Here is a 23,189-nt window from a genome sequence, read left to right on the forward strand (position 1 = left end):
GCTTTGAATGTCCTTCAAGAAACCCTGAGACCTTTTCCTGAAGACTCTTAAAGAAGTTCAACGGGAGGAAAACTTGCTATGAGAGTTCAGGCTGTATAGAAGATAAAGGTGGTCATGCCAAATATTCACTTTTAAGATCGTTAGAATTGCTCAAGCTCTGTTTTTTGTCTCATATACTGCTTTTCTATGTATATTTGCACACTTTTGTAATAGATCACTGCACTTGGATATCACTTGCATATCAAAATATAAAGAAATATAAAGAGGGGTGCCTCAAGACTATTGCATAGTACTGTATATTAAGGTATAGTATGCATGCATGCGAATATATGTGCTTTATGTGGGTTTGACAGACATCTTTCCCAATTTCACCCAAGTCTCTTCATGTCTCAGAAAAAGCAATTACGCTCTATTTCCTTTTATAAAGGTACTCATTAGTGCTGGCGGGCTTCGCAACATGAAGCAGAACAGTGAATAGATAGAAAATGTAGAGCTACAAGCTGGTTTTCTGCTGCACAAAGCAGTGTTTCAATAGGGAATCCTTTGTTCACTGTGTAAATCCCCACGGCCTCCTGTTTAAGAGCTCAGCATGTCACTTGAGACTAAACGGCTGCTCACAAAAAAATGTAATTCAAATATTTTTCAAAATCCTCTCAGGTTGGACTCCTTAAGAAAAAGATCTATCTTTAGAAAAGCTACACTCTTAATTCTATTTTTTTTTTTTTATCTTAATCTTCGTAATAACAAAAACCTCTCAAATAAGTTACCCTTACCATATGCTACTGTGCTGACTTTCACCGTCTTCTCCACCTGAGGCCTGTCTCCTGTTCTTAAATATTTATGCAATGAGCCCAAAATGTTATGTATTTACCATAAAATTCAGTTTCATACACCTCAAACAATGACATGAAGTGTATACACAATGTGGGGAGGGGAAGAGCAGCAGGGAGTGAGAGGAAAGAGAGAACCTCTGAATCAACAGTATTTCCCACACATGGAAAATGTGGGAGATATTCTGGGCCCCTGGAGTATTTGGTTGGGCTAATGTGTTATTGGAACAGGACATCTTTGTGGTAAAACCTGACAATTTATTAAAAGTGCAGCATGAAGGGAAATTATAAAATGGAAGGAGATTTTTACCTTGTGCACGTGTCTTGTACTTTTATGCATAGGGTTTATATGGATATATTCATCATGTAGTATGTTATTGCTAGGTGTTCATGTAAGTAGATAAACTGAATTTAATTAATAGTTACTAATGAATCCACTTACTGTCAGAAAATGTAAATATATATTGGTTTCTAGTGGCATAATTTCTTTAAATATTAGTTTTTCTCCACGATAATCCCGAAGATAAAGACAAGAACCAGTTGAGAAGCCAGAAGTCATTATTATAAACTATATGACAACTTATCCATCCATCCATCCATCCATCCAATATAATTCAAGTGAATTATATTTTGGCAATATATGAGATTTATAATGAAATATAGTAACAAAATAATTATAATAATTATTATAATATTATTATTATAATAATAATATAATAATTCTCTTGCACTTAAACACCAAAAGAACAATCTGTAATACCTGACACGGCGTTTACCACAGATAGGCTTTTCAATTTGAAAAAAAAAAAGACTGCATCTTTGGTGCAGACGCTTTAATTTATTATGGCTGTAGTAGTTTTTGGCTTTCCAGCTTTCTCTTACCTATACAGTAGCATTCAGTCTCTCAGTGTCACACACACTTTACCTGTCGATCTACATTTTGAAGCTAATGACTTCTGGGAGCCAGATGCTACCGTTTAACGAAAAAGCGTGGAGCGCTAAGCCAAGTAACACTAGGTAGCTAGGTTAGCATGCTGCGCTCATAGACGGTATAAAATATGCACATATGGCCATGGTAACTATGTACCTGTTGTTTCTGAAGTGCAGCTTTGAAGCCGTGAGAGTAGCGTTATTACAGTCACCATGTATAAAATTACAAAAGGGGGGGCATGATACTGTAAGAGCACTTGCTCATTGGCTAACAAATTGTCAAGCATAAGTCATTAGCCAATGAGTAAACTATATTTAATACTCAATGTTAACTTCATTCTGCTCTGGAGGTTGGTCGTTAGTAGATTCTGTCTTTGTTCTTTAATGTCAATGGGCAAAAAGCTTATAGGTCCATAACCGCCACCCTTTGGCAATGCTAGCCTTATACAAACAAGGGGGAACATGCACTATATTTTTGACATTAAACTGTTTGCCTTTTTTATTTGACAAACATTCTGAGAAATATATCCAAAATCACTTAGAATTTTAAAATGATTGATTTAAAATAGGATCAATCTTGTGTTTAGCTTGAACTGAATGGGTTTTTTTTTTTACCTTTCATTTCCCTTTCCTGTGCCTCATCATTACTCATCATCATCCCCGGAAGTGGCTGGCCATAAAAGGTGACATGAGTGCCTGCTCTGAAAGGGCAGCCACATGCACCACTGCAAATCTTTCACCTTATTAAATATAGATCTATAGTCAACTACACCTGTGAAGCCAGTCTCACCTGAGCCAAGGTTACAATGACTGATGTTATTTTTAACCTCTTGTTTTGAACAGGAAATTGGGATCCCATGCGTTTGACAAGTTGTGTAAGTGCAGTGATGATGTATGCTGATAACAGTGGGTAAAAACAGTGTCCCTTGATTTTTCAGCCACTCACACCCTCCCACTCCTCATCGTAGTCTCTGCACACAGCAAGCACGCATCTCTTTGTGCAACATGTGAAATAGACTTTGGCATTAGAGCAAGTCCGGGTACTGGGCAGTGATGGCCGGGTGCATCTGGTGCATGATAGAGATGCAAGAGGCAAATATGCTTGATTTGCTGAATCGTGTAATTACACCTGCACCGCTGAGCTCCTCGTATTTCTTTTTTCATGAAAACAGTATTAAGTGAAATCATTCAGCTATTCTGTTTCCTCTTCGTTAAAGCCTGTCGGGTCAAGTTTCACTTTGTTTGAAATGAGAAATCAGAGAGTATTTGTTTGCTGTTTGTCACGCTGCTTAAAACATTTCATAGCATAACAGCAGGAACAAGGTGAGACAGCTTCACAAACATGACACGCGATACTTCCTTATCTTCGCTGCAGATGCTCGCCGAATGTGAATAAAGTTACAGAGTGAGAGTCGGAAGACATAGGCGTCTATTGGTTTTAGGTTTTAAGGGCTGACCTTGATCAAAGATCAACTGGGTGTCGGATTAAACCGTGGTTAGGGTTGTTGTCATGCAGAGATTAGCCGAGAGTGAGATTAGTCAGCACAAGCATATGTGTACCTTTGATGATTCACTTTAGGTTCTCCTTTTTTGCAGTAGGTTTTTTTTTTAATGTGAGAACCTAATTGCACTATGTCCGTCAGCAGGTGTTGCATTGTTCATCCAGAGACCATCTGGGCCTGTAATCCTTCGGAGATGAACACCAACATTGTGTGTGTGTGTGTGTGTGTGTGTGTGTGTGTGTGTGTGTGTGTGTGTGTGTGTGTGTGTGTGTGTGTGTGTGTGTTCATGTGTACCAAATGTATGGGACCTTTTGTACTTGTGAAGTCCGAATTGTAAAGTTGACCTTTTAGGGAGTAAACATTTATAATGAGCAGGCTCAGTGCTCCTGGACAAACTGTAGACATGATTCTTTGAACTATTCATTGTATCCGCTTACAGTTTTGGTTAATGTGCATTAGCTTATTGTCTTGGAGAAGAAAAAAGAAACACAAAACTGTGAAACATGGAAACTTTCCTAACCGACTACCTTGTTGAACTGCTCCTAGGTGCATAGAAGTCTAAAGAAAATATGTGAGGTTTCACTGTTGTTGTTTCTTCTATCCATATACATTCATTACCTGATTGGCTCCTGATTGTTGCTGTCTGGAGGAGTTTGACTAAGTGGCTGAAAGCAGGCAGGAAAGAGACTCCGAGCAGTTCGTAAGACTGCTCTTCTGCTGTTGAACCTGTCAGATGCTATAGAAACGCTGACTGACTGGAGAGGAGCTCACAGCAGCCGACATGCAGAATGTAAGCTGTGGTGTTAACCACCTGGATCTCGGCCAACCCCAGACTTGGTTTTGGCTCCTGTGCACAGCCAGCTTCTTGAGGTTGAGGTTTCGTACCCTGTGACTTTAGTGAGCCGCTTGACTATTAGCTCTACATACAATAAAGCCCCTAAATAGATCCACTTGACAGCCCCATTGCTAACTCTATCCCTCAGTATATATCTTAATGTACTATGGCTTGTGTGTGCAGCGTTTCCCCTTGTATATACACTGGACTCCCTGTCTGCTCATCTGACACATTTGTCCTGGCAGAATTGTAAATGACTGGTGGGTGTTAAGGATGATCACATGTGACAGCCAATGCATAGGGTTGCTGGCAACATGTGTTAGCGCCAGTGTACATTACCTACATTCAGAGTGAGGCCTTTTTGAATCACTAGGGAAAGGAAAAGGTCATCTCTTGAATAAAATATTCTGGCACATTTCATTTCTCTGCACTCACAAGCTCAGTTCTTTTACATTTACATGCTTTAGAGTTGAAATGCCAACCTTTGGCCTGTGACATACTTTCATTTTATTCAGTAGACCCTTCTTGCTCACAGGAAGGTCAATGTAAACAGGAGTCAGCTGCGTACTAACTGTTGCTAGAAAGTGAAGAACAGAGGTTAATGAGTTTGTGGCATGGAGGTGGCTCAGGTCAGGGCTGATCCCTTAAAGATAATCTCCCTGTCTAGGGATTTGTTTTTCTCATTTGTCCTAGGGCCTCTAAGCTGAGTTTGGAGGTCACTTCCTGTGCAGGCAACGGGGCCCAAATCTGGCTATAGACAAATAGTACGTAAGGAGCCAGGTACTGCTCGGAGTTGGTGGAAGAGAGAGTGAGAGAGAGCACAGTAAGCAGGAAATAAAGCTGAAACATGAACATCAAGGGAGGTCGGGGCTAGAGTTTATTCATGCCACTGAAATCAAAGGATTTGCTTCTGTAGCAAAACCAGATTTATCAGCGTGACTTTGAAGTGGTCCATTTGTGTTTTCCTTCGTGGCAGTGAGTTTGATTCAAGTCATTCCTGAGCCGTGCTTCACAAAGGTGACGAAAACAACTTCCCCTTTGTGTATTTAGTTAGATTTAAGCCAACTGTCCTGCTTATTTTTGCTGTTATCACATAGGTTTAGGTTGGGGAGGGAAATGCGAGTTCGGGTTCTAATCGTGGAATTTCATGTTCCTTTGTGTGCTGAACATTTTGTGTTTATCACTGGCCCCTTGTTTGCATTGTTTCTCAATTTCCCATGTCTGGAAGTCAACCTGATGCCCAACAATGAAGTTTCTCAACATGTCAGCCGAATTGTGTTCCCAGCTGTTTCGCGGCTGTTTTCCGATTCCAGTCCAGAGCAGCTTTGAAAACTGGCAGCTCAAAAACAGAAAATTAGCGAAGCAGCAACAGATTGGTGTGAAGAGCACGTGAGGAACTTAAGCTCTCCAGTGCTTTAAAGACAATGCTGCGGGACTCGAGGAGGTGGTTTGCCAAAGCTGCTGCAGAGCTCAGCAAATGAATAGTAAGATTGTTTTGTTTGAATGAATTCAGCACAGTAAAAGCTGTTGCCTTGTTTTCTGTTGCGGGGTTATTGAAAAATACATTTTACAGGTTTCTGAAGGCGAGTCCACTCAAGTCTGAAAAAGAACACTCCAAGTGGAGAAAGTTTTTAAGATGTGGGACTTGCACCCAAACTTCTGCTCATCCGTTGTCCGTATACATAATTTCTAAGGCAGGGGATGCAAGATGCATCTAAATTAAGTTTCTTGCAGTCCTGGATCTCTTTGGCCTGGTTCAAGCTTTGCGCGTTACCCCGTGAACTCGGTGGACTGCGTGTGGCCAAATGAATGAGTGGGTATGCTGACCCCTTGAACTCTATAGGAACTGTCTAGTTTTCGTGTAGCATTATGTAAAGATGAATTTTATCACGGCTACACTAAACTTTTAATGTAGAGTTTGAAAAGTATGGAAAGCATGCACACGAATATTCATTAGCAGCTCACCAAGGCTCACAAAGACTTTAAGCGTAACATATCACGCTCGTTTTTTTTATTCTGGGATTCCACAATTGTGGCTTTGCATGATTCAGTTCAAGACTCTTTATTTTCATTATGCAAGCATAATGAAATTATGAAATTAAGCAATACTCCCTCACATGGCACATAAAAAGACTTAGATAACATAAATATAGTGCCATAATATGAATACAAATACAACGAGACATAATATTGGATGATATATACCTGAGGGTTGCTATCGTGTGAAGGTGAGCAGTAGAAAGTGAGTTGTTTTGCATATTATAAAATGGTTTACAGTTTATTCTTAAAAAAAATCCTTACCTATTCAGTGTATTTAAATACATTTTTTAACGTAATGTAAAGTAATCTTGTGATACAGAGAAAAAAATCCCCTCAAGTAAGCGCTTGGCGACAAAAATCTTAACAGAAATAAACCGCAGAGCAAACCAAGCTCAGGAAGGCTCTCCATCTGCCTCAACCAGTCTGGGTGAGAGGAGAGTGGAAAAGAGAGAAAAGATTATTTAACTCATTCTGCCTGTTATGCAGCTCCTGAGTTGAGCCTCTGCCTGGAAAGAGGCAATATTAGGGCTCCTTAGGCCATCGTTTCTAAAGGTCAGCGTTATTCTGATTGGTCAGCTTCAGGAAGCCAGCCAAGGGGCAGCACCTTAACCCCGTGAATGCTAACTCATCCTTTGGTTGGTGTGAAGGTTCCTAAATAAAAAACACTATGCAGCTATCCATCCATCTTCTTAACTGCTTGTCCGGTTCAGGGTCGTGGGAGGACTGCAGCCTATTCCAGCTGTCATAGTGCAAAAGGCAGATTATACCTTGGATAAGTTGCCAGTCTGTCTATCTAACATGCGGAGAAAGACCACCATTCAACACACACGGCCAATTCAGAGTTAACATTTAACCTAAAACGCATGCCTTTGGACTGTGGGAGTCACGGGAGGAAATCCACGCAAGCACAGGGAAGAACTTGCAAGCTCCACGCAGAAAGGCCCCGGCCAGCTGGCGGATTTGAACCTAGGACCTCGCTGCTGTGAGGCGACAGCGCTAAGCCCTGCAACCAAGTAATATATTTTCACTTACTTGAGTGGAAACTGGCAACTTCTCAAACCCAACCATAAATGTTCAAGCCTGATCTGAGTGAGCAGCACAAATATTCACAGTAACAAAGACAACAGCAGCACATCTCAGCTCGGTAAACAAAACATTCGCTACCTGATGCACGACATATTTGCCCTGTGCTGTAAATAGGTGTAAGTGTGGAAAATGTGCTTAAATAAAGGTAAAGGTAATGTAGCTAGTAAAATGTTTTTGTTTGTTTTTTTTTCTCCTGTTGTCACCAAACAAACGTATGCTAGCACCACACACCGACAGTTATTTGCATGCTGGGATAATTTAATTGCTTATAATACAACTTAGATTATGAATACAAGAAGATCACCATATAAAGAAATGTGTGGCAACATCAGAGTAGCCTGAAGCCTGAGCTTTTGGTTCAGGAGAAGTACTCAGAAATTTGGATACCTAAAATAAAGGGTATACATGTGCAACATAAAAAGCATGAATGAAGGTTTGGGCATCCGCTGGCTTCCCAGTGTCTAATTTTATACTGGATGCATGCGATCAGTCCCTCTCTGTCCTCAGCAGGCACGAATTACGGGAGTTTCCAGCCATGATAATCCTCCTCACCAGATAATAACAGCCTGCCACATCTTTCTGAGATTCATGCCTGCATGCTTTACCACTTAGCCAAAATATCTCAGGTGATTAATTTCATTCAATGCGGGTGACCGTGAGGAATTAAGATGAGGTTGAAATGCTCAACGGCTCCGGCCACTCTAAACCCGGTGAGTTATCCTCCCGCTGCTCTAAAGGTACCCACTGCTTGTGTAAAAACAAAGCCTCTGGGCCGTTCAGCTGCAGCTGCATGCTAAAGAAAAGGTTAAAGTTGGGCCAAAAAAAGCGCCTGTGATGTTGATGTTTGTAAGTTGTTTATGGAATTTGAAAACAGGTACAGCTTCCATGGATTTCGCTCTCATGGGTAAGGTCACCTAAAGTTTGCGGGAATAACCCGTGGAGGTGAGACAACATGACAGCTTTGGGTTTAATATGAGGAATGCAAACACGGCTGACATAATACATATTATTTGCTGCTGCTATACTCACATAAGCCCTGTAGTTTGACTCTTTATCAATTGTAATGTAGCAAGAAAAAAGTAAAGGCAATAAACATTCACAGGTGTGCTAAACATCTTAAGGCTGATTCCTCTTTCTTAACCAAAAGCAGCAGTCAGAGTAGATTATACTGTAACCTTAACACATGTGTAACACAAGCCTAGCAAAGAGGAAATCTCATATTTCTGTATGCTCAGGTACTCTCTGCCCAATGCCAGGGTCACCTTCACCAGGAAAAATAAATCCCTCGTGGCTCATTAACACTACCCATAAGACCTCTCTCCCTTTGAGAGGCGGCGAGTGGGTGTCAGCCTAATGTTTATACTGTCTGCTCATGGTTATGTAAGCCATTTCGTCCTCTTTCTAACTAATCTACCTTTACCTTTCCCAACATGCCAAGTTATGCGTTACATAAATATTCTTTGAACTGGTCTAGCTTAAGGTTTTTCAGCATGCCAGGGTGTGTATTACATAAATATTGCAGGCCAGACTGTAGAGAGGTACTGTACCGTGGAAGCTGTTTTTTCTTTTCCCTTTTTTCTCTTTCCAGAGTCAAGGATGCTTCTCTTTCATGAAAGGCAGGTTCAGGGAGGCCGTGGCACTTAATCAGCCTCTAGAATGAGCGAGTCAGTGCATTTATCTTTACAGTAGGCGGCCGGCTGTACAGTGGTGTAAACAAAGTTCAGCACACACGCGCGTGTTTGTGTGCGACAGGCGGTGTAACATGCGTGATGAGGACATTGTTTCTCTGTATAACAGTGCCCTGTCTGTGGTTCACTCGCTTGTTTACTGACGCTGTCATGCTAATGTACTTACAGCATGCGGGTCACAGGGTTCATTTCTAACCACGAAGCCTCGCTGTCGTCCATCATAAAGCCGCTTCGTGCCCAGTTATTCACCCATAATGACGTTATCTTGATAAACCCAGAATAACTGGACTTCCTCTATATGTCTCCCTCGTTCGTTAGTTTTCTTCGACGGCGTGGTTTCTATAGCAACTAATTGTTCTTGTTATGCCTTAGTCAAATGATTGCTGCCCCTTTGTTGTGACCTGTATTGACCTTTTTTTTATGGCTATCAGAGGATATGCGCTAGGGCCAAAGAAAGAGAGACCAGCTCTGAGTGACTGCAGTCACTATCAGTTTTCCGGATTCTGATAAATCTGTGGCAAAAATGACCATCCTTCCTGGCCGTAGCTCTTAATGACTGAGCATTCCTGCTGCAGCTGAGAGAGGGTGGAGATATTTGAACCATTTGAAGAATGCTCTCAGTGTGACATCCGAATTACTCGTAAAAAAAAAAAAACCCACAAAAAAAAACACGAGGCCAATTTGAGCAACATCTGTCCTGCGGTTTGGTCTTCACACAGTTTGGTGGGCGCAGTGGGCTTTTCTCAGCCTTCAAGATAACATGCTTCTTTTCATTTTTGGCTTTTTCATTAATATCTTCCCCAAGCAGCACGTTGGTCTGATAAGGAGGGAGCAAGAGCAAGTAGAAGACACACATTTCTGTTTGTACATTTTGGTGGGAAGAATCGGGCATTGTGTACTCGTACTCATCTGGGCCCTCATGGGAAATACACAGCAACTAAATCAGTTGTTAGCTTTGTGTGTTATCTTTTAAGATGAAAGGACACTGAAAACAATGAAACTGCTGCCCTGGGGTTTCAGTTAGAAGGGGAAAAAAAGCAACTGGAGCGAAGAATGAGACCTTTGATCTGTGCAGTCAGTCCCATTGAGTTAGTCTGAGACTGTACCCAGAAATAGAGAAGACAGGGGTCAAGAAAAGAAAAAAAAAGGTCCCATTCCCGGTTCACAGCAGTTGCCTGCAGAACTTTTTGCAGAAACAATCATCCTGTGCATTGTTTTAGAACTATTATTAGGGCTACCCCCCCAAAAAAGAACATCTGTACTAAGTCACCATTAACTCTGCTTTCTGACTCTGTTTTTTTGTCTTCATTCAAGATGAAATGTGACACGAGGCTGTGGGAATTAACATTTTAGACAGCTTTAACAAGACATTTCACCAAGTTGCACATCATCATTTAAGTTTCATCAAAGCAGACATAAACTGTGACCACTTAATATTTCAAGCCACTAAATTGGCAGGCCAAAAAAAAAGGAAATTCATTCATTTGTTGTGTTCTTGTGGCCCAGTAGTCAAAGATACACACACACAAAATATAACCACTATATCCCCATTTTGGTTTCAGCTAGGGGCCGTAGTTGCATTTACTGAAAGCTTATAAAAAATTGTTACAAAATTGCTAATATTCTTTGTATATGCTGTACGTGTAAACTGTAGGCTGCTAAAAGCGGCTGATTTGGGAATGTCTGGCTGCTCGTTTTTAGTTCTGGGCTACTGGCAGACGTTGGTGCACAGTCACTGCAGCCTGGCCTGTCTGCTCTGGTTTCATAAGCAGAGAGAGCAAATGACCTATATACTTCTCTGAGGGAGGGGAAGTCACCTTGTTGGTGGACCAGCAGGCAGGCAGGCTGGCACGCAGCGACAAGGCTTTAATGTGCGGCACTATTAAAAGGTTGACCACTGACTCGATATTAGAGGCATACTTTAGAGAGACCTCTCATCTGCTCCTCGTGTTGCTCTTGGCCGTGAAACTTTCCGGGGCTGTTTTTCTTGGATTGGATTGTCTTTCCCTTAATGCAGTTTGGTGATGGTGTGAAAAGGCCAATGTATGGGGGGAGTATTCAGCATATAAACATGCTGGAAACACATCTTGATACGTATTCGTGCACGCACACTTGCACTCACATTAAGCTGAAACCATGAGGCCCGCTGCCAGAAAGATCAAGTCAGACAAACACCTCACCAGAGACTCCTCTAAGCGTCCTAACAAATTGAATGTGTGTGTAGATGGACAAGAGGGAATTAGATCAGTGGTCCTGATTGTATCTGAGTGTGCTGTTGCTGCACCCCTTTCCAGCTCGTCCCCTGGAGGAAATGCGTGTGCATGAGAGAAAGAGACTGGGAAAGTGACAGAGAAAAGGGGAGGGGGGGGGGGGGGGAGAGAGAGAGAGAGAGAGAGAGAGGAAGAGAGCGCTTGGCAGCTGGTTTGATGAAGGATGTACGGAGAATGTTAACCAGACAATCACCTTGCATCTTATTGATTGAGATGGAAGAGAGGTAATTAGCACAGAAAAGAAGGGGAAGCTGAGGCCACTTTCAATGTTTTGATACAAGGTGTTCTCTCTTTGTACCAATCTACATATTGTGTTCTTTGTGTGTTTGAGCATGAAGGGAAACGTTTTGTTAAAGATTATAGTGAATGTCCTGATGTTTTTTTTCTCCTGTGTCTAGACCTGACAAAAACTTTTGTGCACGTAGAACGTAAATGTTAACCGGTTCACTCTATAGTACAGCTGTGCTGGTGGTTACAATAAGACAGCTGATTAACGTAGACCCATTCCAGTTTTACTCAAACTATCAAATCTGCAGAACAAAGAGCAACACCTAAAACTCATTAGATTGAAATTTTATATTAAAATACTGTGAATTCAATACATATATAAGACAGGACTTCTTTTTTAGTTTGAAAATATAGTTTGTGGTCTTTTGCGAACTGGATAGGGTTTTTAAATGAGACTAAATGATGGGAAAAATGTTTGTGTTGCTTCATTGATAATCCACAGTTGCCCGTGGTGATGATATATCAGATTTATGGAAATGTTTCTTCTATCAGAAGAGATTTGGGTCTAGAACTCCACCTCGTGAATCAGTGCATCGGCCCATATTTACAGATGTAAACCTATTTTAAAAAAAGTTACATCCAATTTAGAATCACTAATTAGCTTCTACCGTCTCAATTATCGATCTTTTATCCAACATCTTCCTGGAATGGTCCACATTTAGGTTTGGCAGACAGAAACAGTATATAAAAATAATGATCTTTCTTCAGGTGGAAACTGACAGCACACATCAGGTTTTACCAGTGACTCTCCTCGCCATGACCCCCATGGTCTCATTTTCAGGAGTGGGTAAACTGCAAGTCTTAACTAATTCTCCCATTTAACAGCGCATTAGTAAGAACATACTGTTTATCCTGGGATTTAATGAGCCTGTAATGGCAGGAATCAGTCAGTGGTAAATAAAGTAAATGATGCCAGAGTAAACAATGCCTTAGATCAGCAGACTCATCACTCGTGTTGTCTTGCCTGTTTGTTGTGTTGTTTCGAGTAAATTCAATACGTCATGCTAATTACAGTACAGCACATGTCAGTGCTGATTCACACCTGTGATCTTTGGCCTTGAACTCGATATATAGTTTTACCTATAACACAGTAGGGCTTTTGTTCCACCGTGGTTTTTGACATTTTAGTCCACCTCTGAACTCTTTTTCCAATCCGGTTTCATGCCAGGGAAGAGGTGTTTTGGATCCCACTTAAATTTGACACCCTGCTCTGTGTCTCTCTGCTTATTGAATTTAAATAATCTCCTCTATAATTCTTTCAGTGTCATCCTGGTAAGCTTGGAGAAACCATAAATCCAGGGAGCGTAAAGCCCTCCTCTCCCGGTTGGCAGACATTTTTATGGCTCGCCACATTGTGCTGCTACTGTCAGTGAGTTGTAAAAACCCAAGAATGTTTCACAGTGCGCATCATGCCGTAATGCAGATGGGAAGGGGACAGTCAGCCCTGGTTTTATTGTTGACTTTTGAGTATTCCTTGTTAATTTATGCCTCGTCTGAAGAACTCTTATGTGTGTCCTTTCAGCTCGCCACTGAGACAACCGTCCTCGACGGCCAAAGTGTGCCTGGTTTGTGGAGATGAGGCATCGGGTTGTCACTACGGCGTCGTAACATGCGGAAGCTGCAAGGTCTTCTTCAAAAGAGCTGTGGAAGGTATGGCATCATCCCACGTTTAGATGAGATGTCACTGGCTTGAGCTTAAAACCCTGCAGATTAAGCAAACACAAGGGAGTGCAAGAAAACATTACCACCTCTCTGACAAGATAATAAGTAAAACAGCAAGCAAATCAAGAAACATATCGACCAGTTGATAGCACACACAGTATGCAGCATAAGAAACACACAGCGAGTACAGGAAACAGGCAAACAGTGAGATTAGTACAAGCCAAGTACACAATAACCGCATTTGTGGCAACACAAAAAATAATGAACAAGTAATTGGCTGAATCTAGGTATGGAGCCATTATCTTTTGATTGCTCTTTTGGAACAACATTGATGATTAGTTGACGTCAGTGTTTTTGTATCTGCAGCATATGCAGCCTTACGTGTTTTCAAATTGGCGAATGTGTTTCTTAATTGATGTTCTAGAAATTCTACTGCAACTATCCTTTGAAGCACCGCTCCTCTCTAAAACAGCAATAAGGATAATTATTAGGTTATTTACATTATTATGTAAATAACAAAATAACTTAAAGCAAAAATTGGGAAACGTAAAATCCGAAGTCTTTATATTAAGGGCCATCAGTCAAACAATACTGTTTGCTCTGGGTCTAAACAGAGCGCGTTGTGTGTGAAGTCTTCTTTTGCGCATGCGGGCCGCTTTGAGCGTTCACACTAGAGCGCCTTTGCTGTCGCATTTTATCTGTAGTGTGAACGAGCAGACAAAAAAATCGGATTTGATCAAAAAATCGAAATTGAGCATTAAGACCTGCAGTGTGAACGTAGCCTAAGATGCTAGTTCCGTTTGCCTCTTTTCGTTGCTGTGCTTTGGACAATGTGTCTTTTCTTGAAAAAAAGAAAAGACACATTAATACTGTTCAATATTGTTGCAGGAATTTCTAATTAATTATTTCACTCAATATCAGATAAATGAAGAGAATCGCTTTAACTGACTGTGGCGAGAATAAGGCACGGCGGGACCACGGAGTATCATTCAGAGCCATCTTTTATTTACATCTCACCACAACACCCACACAAACCCTGAGTCCCCGTGTTTTTAACTAGGCGGGCGTGATTGCAGATGCCGTGCAGGTGCGTCCGCCCTCCCTGCACGGCACCGCAGACCACGCCCCGCCACACTGACAATTACAACTCTCAGACTTATTGGTCAATATTCTGCTTATTTGGAGGATCTTATACCAGAGTGATATGCTATGAAGGACGCTAACAAAACTTCAAACCCAATCTGAAATAATAGGTATGGCATCGATGGTAACCATCTTTCTTTGTTAAGCCGTGCTTTCTGTTTCACGCATCATGTGACTCTTCTTCTACACAAGACTATCCTTATGAGTGTCGCCTACTCCAATCAGAGATACTGTTAAATGGCGATGACAAAGTGGTGAAATTAAAATTCAACAAATTCTGTAAGGTACACAAAATATAACAGTAAAATGCAACACACAACAAATAAGATGGAAATTAGACCAGAAATGTGCATTCAGCCATTCACACCCATTCACACAAGCTTGTTTTCTATGCTGAAGTGCTTTTATCTAACATTCACTCACATTCAGAGCAACTTGGGTACTTTGACATGTAGACTGGAGCAGTCATGGATTGAATCGCCAACATTCCGATTAGTAGATTACCTCCTATACCTCCTGAGCGACAGCCACCCCATCCATTCATTCTCCTCCGCTTATCCAATTCAGGGTTTCGTGGGGCGAGCTGAAGCCTATCCTAGCTTTCACAGTACGAGAGGCGGGGTACACCCTGGACAGTCGCAGGGCTAACAGAGAGACAAACAACCATTTGCACTCACATTCACACCTATAAGCAATTTAGAGTCAACAATTAACCTAACCCCACTAACTGCATAACCCTGCCAGGTTATGTGTCCAGCACAAGTTACCATGGTGATTTATCCAGGTAAAAAGACTGATGACTTTAATCTCACTTTGTAATGTGCCTCTTATGTTAGGTAGGAGCTGGGGAAAATGTTAATGAGAAAAATGGAATAAGTCATTTTCAGATGTAACAACAACATTTTAAAGAGCTCACTTAAACAAGGACATGGTGGCAAGTTGCTCTTTCCACACATTCAGCACACTGTACTTTTTTGCAAGAATTATTACCCATAGTTGCTTTTTAAAATTTCCACTACACTGTTGCATGTATGCAACAAACTACTGTTTAATCTCACTAGACCATCTGTTTATTTATTCCTAAAATATCATTAAAATGACCAAAATTAGGCATTACATTTATAGAGTGAGTCATCGGGGAAGAAAAAAGCAATTCAGTAGGTTAGTCTCCAGCAGCAGCCCTTTATGTTATATTTAGCTTGGGGAAAATCAGCACCAGTCATAATGTGCTTTTCATGTTGTGCCTGTTGCCTGAGGCTTTGGCCTAACTCATTTAGATGAGTGTTTGAATGCAAAACACACTTTTACAGACCCAGTGAAGGCGGGGGGGGCGAAAAAAAAAGCAGGAGCAAACAAGGCTGCTAGCCAGCCAGCCGTCAGGCCCTCTAGGTGTTTTCCTGACCATTGAAGGAATTGCATTCATTCCCAATCAAATCATGCCTTAATTTGATGATATTTACACACCGTCATTACGTAGAGACCTAAAACCAGATTATGTGTCTGGGGTTATCGAATCAGACATGCCGTTGTTCTTGCTTCAAGCCTGTCTGGCACAACGCCGGCGGCAGACACTCAAGATCGGATTTTGTGCGGGAGCGGTAGTCAGGTGAGGCACCGGAAAGTGCTCACTTCTCTTTGTAATTACGGTGCTAAAACCGTATTTGTTGCTCTTATAAAAACACAGAAAAGGCTTCAGTGATTGCATAATGCCTTTCAAATTTAACACGGTGATCCTTACATTCATATTTTCTCAATGCTCAGTATTTCTTGGGGGGGGGGGGGGGTTATGGGAATTTCCTCTTGATTCTGCACAACCAAAAAAAGAAAAAAGGCAACTGTGCAAACTATGAAAGCAACCCCTAGAGTGGTGTTATGTCATCAAGTTTGCATGAGACATGTGAGCTTTTACCTTACTTGACCCCCCTCAATAGCTACTGCTGCCGCTGCTGAGGTGGATGGAGAGCGAAGCAAAGGATGAAAATAGTGAGAGAAGGATTTTGCAAAGGGAAGAGAGATAGAGGACGGTGAAACGGATACAGCGAGGGAGGAGGGGGAGGAAGGACAAAGAAAAAGTCAGACGCAGACCGAGATAAAGAGAGGAGGAGCTGGGAGTAAGTAACATGGAGAGGGATGGAAAATGATGTGTCAGCAGCGAGTGCCGGAGAGGTGTAAGTCAGGACGTGAGGAGACGTTTCACTCCGCCCCTCTCCCAGTATTTCCTCCTCCTTCCCCTCCTCTTTTCTCTCAAAGTTAAAAACTTAGACTTGGCATGAGAGATGTAAAAGAAGACTGCAGAGAGTGGGCATCTGTACAAGGGGAATAATCCAGCCCATGCTTAATTTCTTTTGGCACGGCCTGCCTCGGGGGACACAAGTTTTCGGTCGGCTGTAGCTCATTAGACGACTAACTGGCTCACAGCCCTTACTACAGAGCTAGCATTCTGAAGTCATCAACAAATCAGATGATATTCTGTGATTGTGAAGAGTCTGGTTTTCTCTTTACTCGAGTCATATAGGTCATTGCTAGGTAGCTTTTCTTCTCTTTTTTAACATCACTGGGCCTCAGCACGGTTATCCTTTTGAAGTCTACGTTTTAGATTTACATTTAGACCATCTGTTTGGAATATCTATTGGCCACATGGGCCCTTCACTGTCCAAATCTGTTCACTTACAGTTCTCCTCAAGAGGACTAATATTCATTCCACTTAATGTTGTCATATCTACCAGAAGGTGCTGCCAACTGTACACTATAAAGTTTATAACCATGAGCCTGTGAAATATATATTAATATTAAATTAGGTGTTGAGAACTCTCTGGCTCCCAGTTTGCCGAAGGAAAAAAAAAAAACAGCCCTCGGTTCATTCTTACCTCGCAACATACAGTATGCATTAAAATGATTTATTAAAATGTATTTATTATTATATATTAACATTACACGCCCTCTAATTGCTAGCGCTCACGGGATAAATGTATATCAGAGGCACTGCATGAGAAACACATGGCACTTACATAATCCCCAATAGCAATCAGTGGGAGAAGTCCATCACGCCAAAGCGGGCATTTTGCTGATTACTGGGAAACATATAAGCCAATCAAGTTGCTACATTAAAAGTTGAAGTTTACGACACTTTGTACCGTGTGGGGGCAAACGTTTCTATTCGTAGTGCAGATGTAGATAAGTGCTCTTATCATTTGTCTTGACGTACTGTGTTAGTAGTGTGAATTAGCAGGACATTTGTTCAAGCTCTTTGGTGGGATGAGGCATCAAAGCGCCACGAGATGCTGTGTTGGCAGTCGGGGTTGAGCCGTTAATTAAATCACAATGCCGTGTATTTGTGCTTATGTGGAGCAATTATAACCTGCGGGAGGAAAAAATAATCATTTTTTAAACTTGTTAAATTGGCTGTTGACATTACAGCTATATCACTATTCATTTAGATAGTCCAAAATAACTCCCTGCTGGCTGCTGGTGCCAAACCTTTTCCTTTTAGAATACAGAGGGCAGCAACAACAACTTATTAAAGTACCTGCTTCTGCTGCTGCCATTCATAGATTAGAACTACCCAACACAATGACTGATAAGCAAAATGATATTTAAACACTGTGGTATACAGTACTGCGAATTAAGCTCAAACTACACATTTTGTGTTCACTTTGGATTAGCCACGCAGCTGCATTAGCACCATTCACTCAGCATCATTTTTGTCCTTTTAAGAATGTGATACCACCGGTGACATAAATCATGGTGACAATGTAAAACCAAGGGAAAAGGTTAGTCACACAGGCCTAGAGACTGGTCTGCAACCATATGACAAACACATGAAGCCTAGTTGTGGTTGTTTCGGTCACTGGTATATTAATCCAGCTGTAGTTTTAATGAAACATAAAAGTGTGGCACAAACCAGAAATGTAGAAAGTTCCCTTTCAATTAACATATTTCACAACTTTTACTTTGAAGGTAAACTTTCTCCACTTCTGGATTGTTCGCATCGCACTTTCCCAAAATGCACTATTTGCAGACCAATGTGAAGAACTACAAGCAACCGTGGCAACCTGCTAGCAACCAAATCAATTGCTAAAAGTTTGTTTTAGTTAGTTTTTTTTTTTGTTTTTTTTTTTTTTTTTTTGGTGCAGCAACTTCTTTGCATCCGATTTCACGAAGCAAGAAACAGCAATTTCTGACGCTAACCAGTCGGGGAAAACATTTTTCCCTAGCAACCAGTGGTTGTATCGCTTCCAATATGGCAGACAACTCTAGAGCAATGTGCGTATGACGCCTTGTGAGAAACCTCGATTTCATTTAGCTGTTTCTATCGTTTGGCTGTTTCTCGTCCCGCTGTCTTGGACTGCAGTTGGCAATGACAGCCCTTCTTCTACAAATAAGATGTGCTGCAGAGATTCATTGTGAGCCTCGGGCCACTTTAACTTGAACCTGACAAAGGTGGAAAGATAGTTCATGTGTCAGCACTGCAGAGCAGAACAGAGACTATGTGGTTGGTTGCTGCAGTCAAAGCCAAAAAGGTTGGAGTCTGTCCACGGGATCTTAATTTTTAATAATACACAAAAAGTATCTCAGTCTGTGGGAAAACTGCATTATTAAAACTACTGTACTCTGGATTATTCTGGCTAAAAGGCCGAAATAATGTTGGCATTTAGCCTGTAGAAACTGTCTACAAAATGCAACACCTTAAAAAAAACACAACAAAAAACCCATCTCAGTAGTATTTAGTAACTACGTTCTCACACAGTGCTGTGACACCAAAATATCAGTACATAGATAAGCAATTACTACAAATAATCCAGTTTATCTTTTAGAGAATGGCAGCTATTGTTAGACATTTACTGTATTTACCGTTACATCTGGCATGTTAATTGTCCGATAAATAAATATAGAATGACTTATGAAGCTCACAAGGCAGCTGTACTTATGTTATTGACTAAACTGTCATGCAAACCTGCAGTAAATGTCTTGCAGTTAACTCTTCAGGTTATTGATTAGTCCTGCGCTGCAGAAAACAACCCTCTGACATAAAACAGCGCTTTGTAAATATGTGCCATCGCTGCTAATGAAATGTGGAAATAGCTGAATGCATTCATATGTGCTTCTTTCCTGCTTTCACTCCTCTAAAGACAAGTTTGTTGATACAAGACAGCTGCACTCAATAAACGGCTCCATGTGGCGCACATTTGAAGCGTTCAGCGCCAACTTATTATTCGCATCTCATCAGTGGCTTGGCATGTCTGCTCCTCGTAATAATACCAGGCCACGCTTGGAGCTCACTAGCTGCTCTTACTGTTCCTCTTTTTCTTTTTTTTAACTTTGGGTTTACGTGATACACGAGAAATTACTCAACCTTGCAACGCCCTCATTCAGCTCTAAAAATCCAACTGGGCCATGGTTTCCGTGGCGCTCGTGTCAATCTGAAAAACTCATTCTTCTTTGCCTCCTCAGAGGAAGAGGTCGTCTGAGGACACGTCTTGCCCGGTTTCTGTTTGGATTGGCAGCTCTGCTGTCCAATCCCGTTGCTCAGCTCAGGCTTGGGGCGGAGGGAGAAAGGCCTCCCTGCAGTGCCTCCTCGGTGAATGCTTCAGGTTGTGTGTGAAGGAGCTCATGTAACGACGGCTGGAGTCAGTGTTGTCCCGATCTCAGCTTGCCAACACGTTCCCCACATCACACATCCTTTAATCAGAAACTGCATAGCAAAGACACAACCGGAGGCACACGAGGAAAGAAATGCAGGTGTACGGCTCGGGGTAAAAATGTCTTACTCTAAGCACGTGTGTCGCCCCGATTGCAAATAGAGCTGTAATGATATTAGAAGGGATATCTTATTACACTATTAAATACTGTTAAATTATGCATTATTTTAGGAATATTCATTTACATAAACAATACATGAGGGCTACAAATTATTTTTTATATTAAAATTGTGCACTTGAACAACATCTTGCACTACAGACATATTATATTCTTGTTTAAGTGGTTGTTCACTATGTTCTATTTAATGCCTCATTTTAGCAATAAAAACAACATACATAACACTGTCTACTGTCCTATAAAGCCTGTTGTGGCACTAACAAGTACACCATATGTTTTGGTGCTTGTGTGATGATATAACTCGCACTACTTCCTCCATGCCTTCAGTTCCTCTGGCCTAAGCTGACCTGCATGTCTCCCCAGCGGATATAATCTGACCTCCATCTCTTCCTGCTCCCTGGTGATACCTTTGTTCTGTGACTTCAATGTGGGTTACACCTTTTGTGTTCAACCAAATAAGGGCCGCCAATCTGATGGGCTTTATCACTGTCTTCACTGGTAATTGTTTTTTCTTTTTTTTTTCTGTTTAAAGATACAGCACTAAGGGAGTGGCGTTACGTTATGAAGTGCTGCTGCAAATATGCTTGCCGTACAAACTCCTGCTCTGTTCATTAAAAATAGGTATACCACCACAATTATGCAAAAATGTCTTCATCCTTTGCAGAGGCGTCCAGGATACTTATCAATTTGCAGAGAATTATTTTCAAAACATGCCTTAGATGACAGAAAGTTTTCACATAGTTATATTGCAAGAAAAAAAATGCCTAAAAGCTGGGACCACTTGGCATCTGAGATTTAGATTTAGTAGTTTTAAATAAGAGCACCATCCTAATTGTGTAAAGCCTCATCCAACACAGCTGTTTGTGTGCTGTCCAAAGAAGCGGAGTAGCGATGCCATTGCAAGGCAGTGATTTGCATACTGCTGGCTCACTGGTGACAACAATTACATCTCTGTTTTTTTTGTTTGGTTTTTTTTGTGTTTGCTATTTTGGTATCTTTTTAATGATAGGTTGCATAAACACCAATGAACCGTGATCACAGAATTGGCCAAATGCTTTGCTCGTCAATAATGAAATTACTGTCGTCCACGATTGCGTTCTTTAGTTAAGTCCACAGCAACGGTACCCAGTGAAGAAGTGTGCGTCCACTGGCAAGTGTCCTTCGGAGAGGCACGGCGCCGTTATCGATGTGCGTCTGCATCTGTATTTGTGAGGTTATTGTCACAAACAGGGGTCTGACCACTTGTGTTTATTGGCTATTTAAATATGTCAGGTTAAAGGTTGTATTTTAGCAAAGGCCTGAAGCTGATTTTCGCTTTCGAGAGCAGACGAACTGCAGCTTCCTGAGTGGCCAGAGTGCTGTAGGTCGATTGGAAAGAAAATTTCCTTCTTAGAAGAATTTCCTAATAATGCATTGCTCCTTACATTCGTATTTTCTAAATATTTAAAATTTCTCAGTTTTTATTATGGGAGTTTCCTCTTCATTCTGCACGAATCAAGAGGTAATTTAAAAGATAAACATGTTGCGCGAGTATATGTGAGCGCATGCACAGTGTGCATAAATAAATTCTCATGCTTGACACACACACACCTACACACATACTCACACGCAAAGTTGCACACGTATCCACCATCGGACTGCGACTTTGGCTGGCTCTTAAAGAGTGCTTCACTCTAACAATTATTAACAAGAATCACAGGAATGAGCCAAACAGTTGACACGAGGACTCCAGAGTTTCGGAACTGCCTTTCGGTCTGGCCTAAAGAGGCGCAAATGTGTGATTGTGTATACTGTAAGCATGTGTGTGTGTGTGGATGAGGATGGGGGGTGCAGGGAATGGGATGGCTGCGTTGTGTATCCTGTGTCGCAGTTTACTGTTTTTTAGAGCAAGAAAAATGGGCTTATGTAACGGTCATGTGATTTAGCCAGAAATAGTGGTGGGGCTACAGCTGCTGCCTCTCCTCCTGCAGCTCGGTTCCTTGGCTTTTGGCAGCAGCCAGACAGACACACTGCGCACTACTCCCGCTAGCTCAGAAAACAACTTCTACTCAGTCCTACACACAAATACAGATACTGTACTGTAGGTGCAACAAAATGCAATGCACAGCAGCGTTGTCGCTGGAGATAAACTGCATGTGAACGCCACACGGCGAGCTCCCGTACTAAAAGCATTGCAATCCACGACAGAAATTGTGCGTACTTTGAGAGAAACAAACAACTGACAACAAATGGCAAGGGAAAATACGGAGCAATATGCACAGACATGCAAGCATTTGCATGCGCGCAACCATGTATGTGTTTGTGGGAGGGACACACAGTTTTAACATAAGCCCTGAGGGAGCTAAGCCTTATACTTAGGTCATTAGGGTCACAATGGCACACTGTACCACTCCATCCGGGTTGGGTTGTGATTTCAGTCCCTGTGTGTGTGTGTGTGTTTATTTCTTTGTGGAATCAGATACAAGATTTGCATTATTTATTTATTTTATTTTTTGAAATTGCCAAGTGGAGCAGCTTTGGCTGTATGTGCATGTGTGCGCATGTGAGATAGTGAGAGTGAATGACTGTATGTGTGCATGTGCATGAGCCTGTCTGTGTGTGGGCGTATGGCGCTCTGAGGCTGGCGGACGTGTGGAAAAGGAGGGATGGAGACGCAGGCGTAGCGAAGGAGAAGAGTGGAGGAGGAGAGCGGAGCTGTACAGTGAAGAGCTAGTGGAGCGGAAGGAAGCTCTCTGAAATGGGAGATCATTGGGTTTAGCTCAGGGCTAGGCAGGAGGCAGGAGGGATTCTCGCCATGTTAGCATCACTGTCAGGAATAGTCTAGCTGCAGTCAGAGTCCTGGCTCCGGCGAATTCTAAAAACTCTCATGCTATTTACTGTCTAATGCACTATTAGTCATAGGTGAGAGCGGAATAATCACTATTTTAATCATTTTCACAGTTGTGAAAACCGATATTGCCACACATCTTTTTTTACAGCTTACCTTGATGACCTACATTACAGTGGCTCACAGAGATCTGACATTAGAATGAAACATTTCCTGCCATTCATGTAATTGGTTGTGTATTTCCTGGAAAATGTTCAGAACTATTATCCTT

At 41.6% G+C, this 23,189-nt stretch overlaps 1 protein-coding gene across 3 annotated transcripts in view; it reads left to right on the forward strand.

Annotated features, from left to right (window-relative positions):
* nr3c2 (nuclear receptor subfamily 3, group C, member 2) overlaps positions 1-23,189 on the forward strand; it is a 91,767-nt gene that overhangs the window by 34,262 nt on the left and 34,316 nt on the right. For all 3 annotated transcript variants that reach the window (XM_087841701.1, XM_087841702.1, XM_087841703.1), the window contains exon 3: positions 12,992-13,119. In XM_087841701.1, the coding sequence (XP_087697827.1) occupies positions 12,992-13,119 (128 nt within the window). The remainder of the gene's footprint in view (positions 1-12,991; positions 13,120-23,189) is intronic.

The sequence above is a fragment of the Neolamprologus brichardi genome, chromosome 6 (genome assembly GCF_056152115.1).
Source record: "Neolamprologus brichardi isolate AB-2024 chromosome 6, ASM5615211v1, whole genome shotgun sequence".
Lineage (NCBI taxonomy): Eukaryota > Metazoa > Chordata > Actinopteri > Cichliformes > Cichlidae > Neolamprologus > Neolamprologus brichardi.